The sequence below is a fragment of the Bos indicus x Bos taurus genome, chromosome 19, assembly GCF_003369695.1.
Source record: "Bos indicus x Bos taurus breed Angus x Brahman F1 hybrid chromosome 19, Bos_hybrid_MaternalHap_v2.0, whole genome shotgun sequence".
NCBI lineage: Eukaryota > Metazoa > Chordata > Mammalia > Artiodactyla > Bovidae > Bos > Bos indicus x Bos taurus.
Genome location: NC_040094.1, coordinates 48,022,991 through 48,037,102, shown reverse-complemented (window position 1 = coordinate 48,037,102; position 14,112 = coordinate 48,022,991). Strand labels below are relative to the sequence as shown.

At 36.7% G+C, this 14,112-nt stretch overlaps 1 protein-coding gene across 5 annotated transcripts in view; it reads right to left on the bottom strand.

The window, feature by feature from the left end:
• TLK2 (tousled like kinase 2) overlaps positions 1-14,112 on the bottom strand; it is a 123,911-nt gene that overhangs the window by 58,619 nt on the left and 51,180 nt on the right. For all 5 annotated transcript variants that reach the window (XM_027517554.1, XM_027517555.1, XM_027517556.1 and 2 more), the window contains one exon: positions 8,713-8,880. In XM_027517554.1, coding sequence (XP_027373355.1) covers positions 8,713-8,880 — 168 coding nt within the window. The remainder of the gene's footprint in view (positions 1-8,712; positions 8,881-14,112) is intronic.

Genomic DNA, 14,112 nt, shown 5'->3' with positions numbered 1-14,112 from the left:
TCCTGTGGCCACTGCTGCATTTTCCAAATTTGCTGGCATATCGAGTACAGCATTTTCACAGCATCATCTTCTAGGATCTGAAACAGCTCAACTGGAATTCCATCACCTTTACTAGCTTTGTTCATAGTGATGCTTCCTAAGGCCCACTTGACTTCACATTCCAGGATGTCTGGCTCTAGGTGAGTGATCACACCATTATGATTATCTGGGTTGTGAAGCTCTTTTTTGTACAGTTCTGTGTATTCTTGCCACCTCTTCTTAATAGCTTCTGCCTCTGTTAGGTCCATATCATTTCTGTCCTTTATTGAGCCCATCTTTGCATGAAATGTTCCCTTGGTATCTTTAGTTTTCTTGAAGAGATCTCCAGTCTCTCCCATTCTATTGTTTTCCTCAGTTTCTTTGCATTGATTGCTGAGGAAGGCTTTCTTATGTCTCCTTGCTATTCTTTGGAACTCTGCATTCAGATGGGTATATCTATCCTTTTCTCCTTTGCTTTTTGCGTCTCTTCTTTTCACAGCTATCTGTAAGCCCTCTTCATACAGCCATTTTGCTTTTTGCATTTCTTTTTCTTGGGGATGGTCTTGATCTCTGCCTCCTGTATAAGGTCATGAACACTGTCCATATGAACAATGTCCATAGTTCTTCAGGCACTCTGTCTAGTCCCTTAAATCTATTTCTCACTTCCACCGTATAATTGTAAGGGATTTGATTTAGGTCATAACTGAATGGTCTAGTGGTTTTCCCTACTTTCTTCAATTTAAGTCTGAATTTGGCAAAAAGGAGTTCATGATCTAAGCCACAGTCAGCTCCTGGTCTTGTTTTTGCTGACTGTATAGAGTTTCTCCATCTTCGGCTGCAAAGAATATAATCAATCTGATTTCAGTATTGACCACCTGGTGGTGTCCATGTGTAGAGTCTTCTCTTGTATTGTTGGAAGAAGGTGTTTGCTATGACCAGTGCGTTCTCTTGGCAAAACTCTATTAGCCTTTGCCCTGCTTCGTTCTGTAGTCCAAGGTCAAATTTGCCTATTACTCCAGGTGTTTCTTAACTTCCTACTTTTGCATTCCAGTCTCCTATAATGAAAAGGACATCTTTTTTGGGTGTTAGTTCTAAAAGGTCTTGTAGGTCTTCATAGAACCATTCAACTTCAGCTTCTTCAGCATTACTGGTCAGGGCATAGACTTGGATTACTTTACAAAACCCTATAAGGAGGTGCTGCTATTTCCATTTATAGATAAAGAAAATGCAAATCCGAGATATTAAGTACCTACATGGGGTCACAGAGCTAGTCAGTGGGAATAAGAATTGAGGGCTATCTGCATCCACAGTAACCAATCTCTATGAGCACAGTACACTGACTCTCACATCGGCCATTATGGGTACTGCTGTGAACAGGCCACAAGCAAGCTAAGCACTTCATACACACAACTTAACTGAAGGCTCACACAGTCTTGTAAGGTAGGCGATAATATCATCTCCGTTTTTATTTATTCACTCATCAAGTACTCACTGAAACATCCCCATCTAAGTATCATGTTAGATGCTCGGGACGCAATGGCCAAGAAAAACAGAAACAAAACCTAAAGGCCCAGTCATCACTCTGCCTTATAAAACTCATAAACCAAGAGAAGATGTATAAAACACTGGATAAATACTTGTTGATAGAAACTGTTAAACAATCATATAAATAAATACAAAACTGCAATTAAGGATATGTGCTATAAGCATACACAACAAGGTACCTAACCTAACTTAATGAATTGAGGGTGAATTCCTTGATAAAATAATATCAGAGTTAAAATTTGAAGGAAATAAGCAGTCAAAGAGAAGAGACGATAGGGTCATTCCAGGTTCTCACATTCCATACAAGAACCCAAGTGGAAGAGAGAGAACTGTTGTGGGGATCAAAAAGTGAAAAATGAGGAGTCAGTCTCAAAGAGATAAAACAATGTACACAGCCTGTATGTCAGAGCAGTGATTAGAGCCAGGTTTAGGAGAGTCTAAATAATTGATAATGTTCCCTATTCTTCCTACAATGTGGCAAACCTAACCTCGTCTTATTGATGAAGGGTTATGATTGTAAAACTCACATACTATACTGCACTATGATATAACCATTATCTCTTTCAGTTATCATTAGATTGCTTTTAAAATCCTATCCTTTTAAAATCTATCTCTAAATAAACATTACTGAGCTGCTTTTATAATAAACACCAACAAGAATCACATGACAGGCTAAAAGGCTCTTTCTATGAACTTCTAGATTTTGGTATATGGGTTTTTTATTTTTTTTAATGCTTTTTCCTTTTTTAACATGTGCTCATTTCTACGTTTTCTTTCAGCAAACAAAGGGTACTAGAATGTCATTCAAGGAGACGTTTCCAAATTAAAGCTCTCTGTAAAAATGTACATATAAATAGCCCGTGATAAGTAAAACTGCAGAAAGTTAACTAAGTCAGTGGGACAGAAGTAAGGAGGTAGCAAATCCTTATGAAAATGAAAACAATACTTACAAAAGATAGGAGAACTACAAAAATATAAGGACCTACTGTGACAAGTGAATCCATGAAAATACTCCATGAAAATTCTTATCATTCATTCGGTATTAATTATGAACCTCTGTGCCTGGTCCTGTGTTAAACACTAGAAATGCAACACTGGAAAACAAAGAGAGCTTAGTCTCCTGAGTCCACAGTTACAGGATCATGTTCTCAAGAAATGAGAAGCTGATGGCCTTGCTAAGCAGACCATTGTAGTTGTAAATTTAGTCCAACCCTTACTCGGCAAAACATCCTTCCCAGACTTCCGTGTTCTTCATTCCAATTACAGAAGTAGTATTGGCTTCTAATTCATAATTACAGGCTAGATTTCCCAAAGTCCTACTGATACTTGGAAGGTTTTCTTTCTAAATGAAACCCTAATAGCATTAAGAAACAAAGGAGAATTAAGAATCAGAAATTTTTAAAAACTTTAAATTTTAAGAAACATTCAAAAGCATTTGGGATCAGACTGATAGAGAAAGTAAAATAAATTCACAGCTGGAAACACCAGCAGTAAAACAGGCTGGTTCTTTTCAAGGGAACTCCTCCAAAGCCCCACACTGAGATTTACCTTTACCAGGACTGACCCATGGAACAATTATCAGACATTTAAAACCTGTATAGTCCAACAAGGTCCCCTCTTGATCTCTCCCTTGCATAGTGACAGCCATGGATACTACTGCTTCTGAACCAAGGGTAAAGCACAAGAATTGGTCTCTTAAATTAAAAAAACAAACATGTAAATATTTAAAATGAAAAAATGAGTGAGTCCAGGGGGAGGGGCTTCTGCTATGAATATTGTGTCCTAAGGAAAATAGCAAAGAAAGCACAGTATCCCTGCCCGCTACAACTGACAGAATGGAGGGATACGTGGAATACACCGCTAAGAGTTAAAGAGTTACCTAGCAAAACAACGCCCTCCTTATTTCCATGTTTGTAAAGGAGCTGGTTTTTCTGCTGAAAGCTGACCAGATGCTTACACAGGGATAACACACACACACACACACACCAATGGAGGGCTATTTGGGAAGCGGTACAATGCCACTGCAGAGAAAAATCCATGCCAATAACCTATGCTAAATCACTCTAATAGTACTGCATTCAACTAAAGCAAGATACACTTTTCAAGAAAACCAACAGCACAAAGTGGAGATCCAACATGAAAAAACAAAACCTGATCCAAGAGAAAACAGAGAATTCAATAAAAACAACTTTAAAAATAAAATATGTTCAGAGAGGGTTAAAAGGATACTACAGTAAAGAACTTGAAAAATAAATGTGACAAGATAAGAGTATCAATATTCTAAAAAGTGAATAGATGAACTAAGTAACAAAATGCATAGAACCGAACACAGAAAATCTGAAAGACAATGTCAAGAAAATCTCCCAGAGGAAGAAACAAAGTCAAGTAGCATGAAAGAAAAGTTAAGAAACAAGAACAGGAAGAGGCTTCAAAACTATCTAACAGGCTTTTAGGAGGAAAAGAGCAGAGGGAAAGAAAAATCTAAGAATAGTAAAATAAAGCTTCTCTGAGGTAAAAGGTTTTTTAAGACTAAAAAAAGGCTATGACATGACAAGGACAAGACAAATAGTGGACAGACCTCAAGAATAAAAAGATACCATACGATCATCTCAACAGATACAGAGAAAGCATCGAATACCCTTTCATGATGAACTCAATGAACTCAGAAGGGAACTTTTTCAACACCAAAAAAGGCCATCTCTGAAAAACATTTGCAATAACATGAAAAAGAATAAACTCTTAGAAATAATTTGAACAAAACAAGGGCAAAATCTATACACCAAAAATTCCAAATTTTATTACTAATAAAAAGAAATTAAAGATACCTAAATAAATGGAAAGATATCTCATATTCATGGACTGGAAAACAATATTTTTATGAAGTCAATACCCCCAAATTAGTCTGCAGAGTCAGCACAACTGCTATAAATTTCATCTGGTCTGTTTACAGAAACTGAAAAGCTGATCCTAAAATTCATATGGAAATACAAGGGATCCCACAGCCAAAAAAAAATCTGCAAACTACATTTTTAAAAATTAAAGCATTTAAGAACATCTTATATAATGTTAAAAGATGTAGCTTTTGAGGAAGTAACAGACCTCATATATATATTAAAAAAAACCTTTTAGACCTTGACAACTATAACTGCCTCATTCAATCTAAACAAATTCAGTGACTAGGACTGTTTTCTTCTCAGTGAATCCAATAAAATCACACGGTTTTACGGTGCACAATAATGAAACAACCATAATATTGTAAATACTCCTTAAATGTTGTCAATTTTTAGAATAATTTATAAAGCAGAAACAATTCAATTATAGTTAAAATAACAAACTAAATATCACAATGTAATAATAACTAAAAAGCTGAAAGATGAAAAAGGAAGCTGGGTATGTTAAACATCTCTCAATGGGGAATGTTGATTACATAAAAGATAATTTGAAGTTAAAATGGTATTCAGTACAAAATCTAAAACAAACTCTTAACAGTGATTATCTCATGAATACAAAGGAAAGAATTTTACTCTTCTATATCACTTCAATTATTCATAGATCATGCACATATACTACTTTTACAATTTAGAAAACTATATGTTTATAATGTTGAAAATCAAATTTCTTATGTTGAAATTCATAAAATTATGTACCAATATGATTTTAAACGGGCTTCTCTTGTGGCTCAGCTGGTAAAGAATCTGCCTGCAATGCGGGAGACCTGGATTCGATCCCTAGGTTGGGAAGAACCCCTGGAGAAGGGAAAGACTACCCACTCCAGTATTCTGGCCTAGAGAATGCCATGGACGTCCATGGGATCAAACATTCAAAGGATCAGACTCATAATATTCTGCCACCTATTTTTACTTATCAGTATTGATCTATAGGTCTTTCATTGCCAATACATATACCTACTTTTTTTTTATGAGGGCAATACTACCCTAAATTAATCTGCAGAGTCAGCACAATTGCTACAAATTCCATCTGGTCTGGTTTACAGAAATTGAAAAGCTGATCCTAAAATTCATATGGAAATGCAAGGGATCCCATGGCCAAAAAAAGTCTACAAACTACATAAAAGTCTATCTCACTTCATTGGTCAACTGTAGAGCATCCCATTGTATATACATACTATATTTTATCTAACTAGTCCCTATATGAAAGATGCCTTCATTAATTCATACAACATATAATTAAACTGCCTGTATATGAGAGCAGATCCTGTTCCAGTGTTGGCGGTGCAGAAGTGAACAAAGTGAAGTCCTTGACCTGATGCAGCTTACATTGCAGTGGAAGGGAGTTAGGATGGGGGTGCAGAGTGAGACAAGTAAATTATAACAGGTAAGCTAGTGATAAGGCTAAGAAGAAAAATTAGGGCACAGCAGCTACATAATGTTTGGGGGGAGCAGGAAGGAGTGCTATCTTATACAATACAGCCTTTCTAATAGGCTGTAGACTTAAGCAGAGACTAGAGAGAACCAAGGGGACAAGGCAAGGTGATATCTAGAGGAAGAATGTTAATATAAAGGCCCTGAGGTGAGAGACACCAGGTAGTATTTGAAGAAGAAAGGCAGCCAGTGAGGATGGAACTTGGTGAGGGAGGGAGGCAGTAGTAACAGATGTCAAAGTGGTGGGAAACAGGCCATGCAAGGCATTATGTGCCATTATGAACACTTGTGAGCAGGGGAGTGGCATGCCTGGACTTAAGCTCCAATGGGATCACTCTGATCTGCTGAGAACAAAGGCAGAAGCTGACAGTTCAGTTAGGAGGCTACCACCATGATCTCAGTGGGAGACGAGATTTGAGTGGTCATCGTTAAGGGCAGGAGAAGTGGCAGGATTCTGAATATATTTTGAAGGTAAAATCAGTAGACTTGCTGATGGATTCAGAATTAGGATATAAAATAAAGAGATAAGACTAGAATGACTCCAGGATTTTTGAACAATTTTAAGCCGAGAGCTGAAAATTACTGAGATGTGGAAGAAATGGGGTTTGGAATGGGGCAACAAAGTGAAGAATTCAGCTTTGGTCGTGTTAAATTTGATATGCCTATTAGACACAGACAACTGACTACATAGATCTGGAATTCAGGGAAGGGCTCTGGGCTGGAGATGTAAATTTGGAAGTCTTCTGAGTATAGGTGATAACTGAAAGTAAGAAACTAAATGAGATTCTCCTTACTGAAAGATGGTATGTATATAAGAGGACTGAAGACTGAGCCCTGGGGCACTCCAACATTTGGAGATCCAGGAAATGAAGAAGCATCAAAAAGTCAGAAGCAAAGAAAAGACCATGTGCTTAAAGAAGAAGGGACTGATCAACTGCAGCTAATGAATTATATTGAATAAGTTCTGAGAACTGATTGCCGGACTTAGCAACGTGGAGATAATAGGTATTCTTGTTAGAAGTTCCTCTGAAACACTGTGGAAGGACACTGCTTTCAAATTTTTGCAATTTATAAACAATACAATAAACATCTTTGTGTAGTTCATGGGAATGGAATTTTGGGACCCAAGGATATGTAAACTTAACACTGAGATACACTGCCAACCTGTCCAAATGACTGTACCAATTTATACATACACATAGCACTGTATGTGTATCTAAGCCACTACCTGCACCAAGAATCACCAGATTTACTAGTCCTTGTCAATTTGATAAGTTATTTTATTTTGCATTTCTCTATGGCTGAAGTTAACCAGTTTTCACATTGTTAGACATTTGTCCTTTTTTTCCCATTAAAACTACTTGTTCATAGCCTTTGCCTTTTATTTTTTTTAAAGGAAACTGCTTGTCTCTATTAACCAACATTTGTTATATATTTGCTAACTTTTTTGCTTTTCTCCTTTTTTATCTAAGTTTACACTCCAGTTGGAACTGCAGAGAAGCAAAGAGAAACAGAACTATACCAAAGCTTCTAGGACTTTGGTTTTTATACTATTTCCATGTTCCTTCTTCAGATGTGATTACCATATTACTCCTCTATAAGAAAGTATTCCAAAGCAGAGAGATGTTGGGCCATTATGGTGGCAGTGGAGACGGTGAGAGATGGTCAGATTCTAGATATAAGTATGTTTTCTGATAGATTAGATGTAGAATATGAGGAAAAAAGGAAGCATTAAAGATAAAGCCACATGTATTAGTTCTCTACTGCTCAGCAATAAATTACCCCCAAACTTAAAGAACTCTGAGGTAATACATGGGTACTGTTTTAAGCTGAGGAAGGAAAGAATGGGAGAAGGAAGGAAGGGCAGAAGTGATTCAAATAATACACAATGATCCCTATCTAATTATTTTATTATTTTTATCTCCTTTCCTTTCATGGCCTTTTTTAATACAATCATATGTGGGTTAATCCCAGAGGTTATAGAGATTTATTTGCTCAGAAACCATGGAGCAAATAAGGAGGAAACAGATTACTGGAGAAAATGAACCAGAAAGAGAGAAAGAAACGTTGATCAATGGTAATGTCAGCTCTGAAGGAGGCCCCTAAAAATGGAGGGACAGGGCGATGGGGCTTTCTGTTGCTTTACTGTGTCACTGAAAACAAACAGGTACTTGGCAGGGTAAAGAAACCAAGAAAAGCAACAACTTTTAAGTCAAACTGCATTATAATTTGGCAAATAAAAAAATGGGGTCAAACATTTATAATAATCAAATTCCTGTTCTTCAAGGAAGAAGAAAGAAGTAAGGTGAAAGGAACAAACAGGTAGCCAAATAGTCTTGGAAAAGCAACTGTGCTAATACTCTGAAGAAATGAGAGAAAGCAAGCATGCAGGCTGTCCAGATACCATAGAGGGGAAAATGACTAGTAAGCATGCCTATCCCCATACTAATATTTTATTAACTTGACTATTAACTTCAAACAAGTGATGGTTGGAGTCTGGAGATTTTATTTTTAATTGTAATGGAATTTAATCTGTATTTTCTGTTCTTTGTCAACCTAAGGTTGTGTTTTCCATCCCACAGGAAACTCAGACTTTGATAAAGCAGTCTCTCGCAGCGCCTTGAGCCAAGCGGGGCTGAGCACAAGCACACACCTTTAGAGGTAACACAGAGTTAGAAATCATCATCTCTCTACCAAAATCCTTACTCAAACTCCATCTCGGCTCCAGGAAAACAAGGATGTGCATAAACGCAGCCTCAGTACTCACTGAGACAAAAGTGAAGCAGAGGCCAGCTCCCCTCTGTGCCAGCTGCTCTGTGTCGAGCCGAGGTTTTGCCAGCATCACTGACATAAGCGTTGGCAGGGCAGACTGCTCCTCTGACACCTCCTTTGTAGCGCTGCCATCTAAACCATAGAGAGGCTGTTCTACTCGCCGCTGGAAAACATGAAAGAAAACACACAAATTACATGACAAAGAAAACATCTGATACTGCCAAAACATGCAACAGATTAAAACACAGTTATCAGATACAAGAAGGACTTTAAAAAAAAAAAACCCTCTGAAAACAAATATGGAGAGTACAGTAACATTATCACTGGATTATGACCTATCTTAGTACATTTTAATGGTTCTATATTTACAGAACTCTGAATTTGCAGGTTACTTTGTAGAGTTCAACAAACAACTTCATTATACCCTCAATTCTACAAGGAAATGCTATTTCTAACCTCTAGGTTAATAAAGATTAAGGCATTGGCCCCTACTTACTTCACTCTCTATTCTATTCTATTATCATATTATACCCATATGCAAAATATAAAATAAATACAAACAAAAGAATAATATACCACAATTATGTATGGCTTATTCTAGAAATGTAAGGATAGTTCATTATTCCATCTACTAATGTAATTCACTACATTAATGTTGGTGTGGGAGGGCAGAGAATCAAGATTCTTTCCTTTAGATGCAAAAAGATTTGCACATTGTTGGGCAATACTTAAAAAAAAAAACCTGTAAGTATCCATTTATAATTCAACAGAGTATTTTTTCAGAAATAAACATAACTATAATTAATGGTGCTATACTTGAGATACCTTCATTAAAATTAGGAACTAGACAGGGGTTAACACATTAATATCACAGTCATTCAACATTATCATAGAATTTTTAGCCAAAGTGATAAGGAAAACAATATGAGGTATAAACACTGGAAAATATCAAACATTAGAAAGTGTCAATTTTGGATGATATAACTATTCACAAAGGAAACCAAACAAATCAACTGAAAAACAACAAATAAGAGTTCAGTAAGATGGCCAAATAGAAAATAAATACACAAAAATCAATAACTTCCCCATATATCAACAACTTGATTATAATCAGAACAAGTAGCATCAGAAGAAAAATCAGATTCAAAATTATCTATAAAATACTTACAAGGAAACAATATGCAGATTACATGTAAAACAAAAACTATAATTCACTGACAAATATAAAAGACGACCAACGTTATATGGCAAAATACTGTGCTTCTGAGTTCACATTTTAAATATGTCAAACTTCTCTAAAAGCCAGTGCTCAGGGCTTTTTGTGTATTATTGTTTCTATTTTTGCAAGAAAGGGTGTTGTGGTAGCATAGCGATTGATCATCTAGATTCTCCTCTGCTCTTTGGGGAGACTGTTTCTATGGATTTTCATATTTTAGTTCTGAGGTCCACTTGGAAAAATCATCAAAATTAGCCATGTAATTTTTGATAAAGTGTACCAGGGAAACCTGACCAGCTATTAAAACTTACTGCAAAGCAACACTGGCCTCTCTGGTAGCTCAGTGTTTAAGAATCCACCTGCCAGTGCAGGAGACAACCCTGGCTTGGGATGATCCCCTGGAGAAGGAAATGACAACACACTCCCATGGACATAGGAGAGCCTGGTGGGCTCCAGTCCAATGGGGTTGCAGAGAGTTGGACATGACTTAACGACTAAATAGCAATAACAAAGCAACAATAAACCAAATAAGCATAATCCTGGTAAAGGAACAAGCAGACTAATCAGTGGCACGGAAAAATCAGAAAAAGACCCATATAAAATGGATGTGTAATGTGTGATTATACTGCATTTCTAATTAGTGGGAATTTTATTACAAAGATGATATGATATGTACACAGATATTTGAAAAAAGGAAAAGTACATTACTTCCTTATAGTATACATAAAAATTATAAGAAAATATACAAATGCTATTATGACTTTCTAGTGGTGAGGGTTTTTTAAACATGACATTAAAAACACAAACCATATAGGAACATCTAAGAATAAGACAAAACTAGTAATAAGTCATGAAGAGAAAAACACTGATAAATCTGATCACTTCTAATTTTTTGACTTCTGAATGGTGAAAGTGGACATAAACAAGTTAAAAAACAAATTATAAAGAGGCAGAAAATATTCACACTATAAGTGACAATGAGCTAACAATCTTAATAAATAATGTGTTCCTACCCATCAGCAAGACAAAGCAAATGCTCGAATAAATAGGCAAAGGAACTGAATAAACATTAAAAGAGAAATCCAAAAGGCCACTAAACATATGAAAAGATATGTAATATCACTGATGAAGAAATGCAACATAAAACAAGGTATTTTTCTCACTAGCAAAGACTATAATGTAAAATTCAGTATTAGAAGGATAGGAAGAAATTGGGACTCTCAAACTGCTGATGACCTGCTAGCAATTATGTGATGATATTTCATTTTATTTATTTTAAATTGATGCATAGTTGATTTATAATGCAATGTTAGTTTCAGGTATACAGAAAAGTGATTCAGTTATATATACGTAACTGAACACATATTTTCTTTCTCAGATTCTTTTCCCTTATAAGTTATTATAAAATATGAACACAGTTGCCTGTTCTATACAGTAAGTCCTTGTTGGTTATTATTTTATATATAGCAGTGTGTATATTAATATGTTAATTCCAAATTCCTAATTTATACATCTACCCTTTCCCCTTTATAACCATAAGTTTGTTTTCTATGTCTGTGGGTCTATTTCTATTTTATAAATAAGTTTATTTGTATCATTTTTAAAGATTCCAATATAAGTGATATTATATGATATCTGCCTTTCTCTGTCTGGCTTGCTTCATTTAATACGATAATCTCTAGTCCATTCGTGTTGCTGCAAATGGCACTGTTTCGTTCTTTTTAACGGCTGAGTAATATTCCAGTGTGTGGGTGTATGTGTGTACTGGACACCACATCTTCTTTATCCATTCATGTGATGACATTTTAAAGTGTGCATATTCTTTGACTTGGGAACTAACCTTTGGAAATTTATCCAAAGGAAACAAATGCATAAGCACAGATGTATACACAAGGATATTCATTACAGCATTACTTAGAGAATACAAAATATTTAAGTCAGTCTATTGTCTAAATAAATTTATACAATGGAAATGAGGAAATCTGCTATATGAACATACATGTATACATATATGCCCACTAAACTCTTTGATAATAGCTCTTGTGGAAAGGACTGTATATTTTACCACTTCTGAATTATTGGACTTTCATAATCAGCATGTATCCCTTTATCAGGGAAAACTAACATTTTTACTTTAGAAAATATAAGTAAAACAGACTAATCAAAGTGATCTGGAAAAAAGAATTTTTTTTTTTAAATCTATGAGTAAAAGCCACAACTCCTTAAAAACAACACTCCTACCTCACCCAATAAATTTAAATGCAGACTCCAGAATACCTGTAATACTTAACAACAATAATCTCACTACCTGGCACACTGTTATCATTGAAGCTACAATATTAAAACAAGTAATTCTGTCATACATTCAATAATTATTTGCCAAGGGCTTAAAAGATCTTTAAATATCTCTGGAAATATAGCAGGTTGGGATGTTTGTACCAACATTCCCTTAGAAAACAACTATAAAGACAGGACAAAATGTTTTTTTAAAAAGATATTAAAAGCATTGAAAAGCTGTCAAAATAGTAGGGATTTGTCATGGCAAAACCTAATGGAAATAAGGAACACAAAACAGGTAGTAAAAGAAGCATCAAAGTCACATTTGCCCTGCTGCTGCTGCTGCTAAGTCACATCAGTCGTGTCTGACTCTGCGACCCCACAGACGGCAGCCCACCAGGCTCCCCCGTCCCTGGGATTCTCCAGGCAAGAACATTGGAGTGGGTTTCCATTTCCTTCTCCAATGCATGAAAGTGAAAAGTGAAAGTGAAGTCACTCAGTCGTGTCCGACTCATAGCGACCCGATGGACTGCAGCCCACCAGGCTCCTCCATCCATGGGACACCCTAAGATCTTGACTTTTCAATCCCTGGGCACCATGTTGCCAAGTGGCTAATCATACGCCAAGCCCATCCAGCATAGGACTCTCAATATGAATCCTTCCCACTTTAAGCTGTACTTTCAAAGGGTTAAAACCTCAGGGAAAATGTAAGCCAGAAGAAATAGTTCTCCCGCCCTCAGGGAGCTGCAACAGTTGCCTTGGCCATGCAGGGGGTGTGGGTTCCCCTGAGAAATGTTGCTGCTGCTAAGTCACTTCAGTCGTGTCCGACTCTGTGTGACCCCACAGATGGCAGCCCACCAGGCTCCCTGGGATTCACCAGGCAAGAACACTGGAGTGGGTTGCCATTTCCTTCTCCAGTGCATGAAAGTGAAAAGTGAAAGTGAAGTCATTCAGTCGTGTCTGACTCCTAGCGACCCCATGGACTGCAGCCTACCAGGCTCCTCTGCCCATGGGATTTCCCATGCAAGTTAATACAATCCAAATCAATACTGCTTGTCTGGTTGAAAGAAACAATCTAGCAAATCAAACAAAGCAAGCCATGAATTTAGTAGTTTGTAGAGACTGGTAGAATCTCTAGACACTTGAGAGAAGCAAATAAAAATTCTCCCTGGAGAAACATATGTTCATTTTAGACCTCAAAGAAATTTCACAAACAATTTTTCAAGTATGAGCAGCATACAGACAACCAAAGCATAAAAGAAATAAAGACCTGAGCAACAACTAGGAAAATTAAGATATAGCAGAAACAGATTTTTTTAAACTTCAAATACAAAAATTAACAGATTATAAAACAACTATGTCTACCAGACTAAAGAAATAAAAGACAGTTTGACTATATCTGCAGGGAACATAAAATAACAAAAATTAAGAATCCAATGCAGCAAATTAGATACACCAAAACAGAGAATTTGAGAACTGAAAGGCAAGAAACTATCCAGAATGGAGCATACAGAAAGAAGAATGAAGGGGCAGGTGATAAAGTGAGACAGTCTAACATATGCTGCTGCTGCTAAGTCGCTTCAGTCGTGTCCGACTCTGTGCGACCCCATAGACAGCAGCCCACCAGGCTCCCCCATCCCTGGGATTCTCCAGGCAAGAACACTGGAGTGGGTTTCCATTTCCTTCTCCAATGCATGAAACTGAAAAGTGAAAGGGAAGTCGCTAAGCCGTGTCCGACTCTTAGCAACCCCATGGATTGCAGCCCACCAGGCTCCTCCATCCGTGGGATTTTCCAGGCAAGAGTACTAGAGTGGGGTTGCCATTGCCTTCTCCGCTAACATATGGTTCCCTGAAATTTTATAGGAGAATGAAAAAGAGAATAGGACTGAGATAGAGACAATG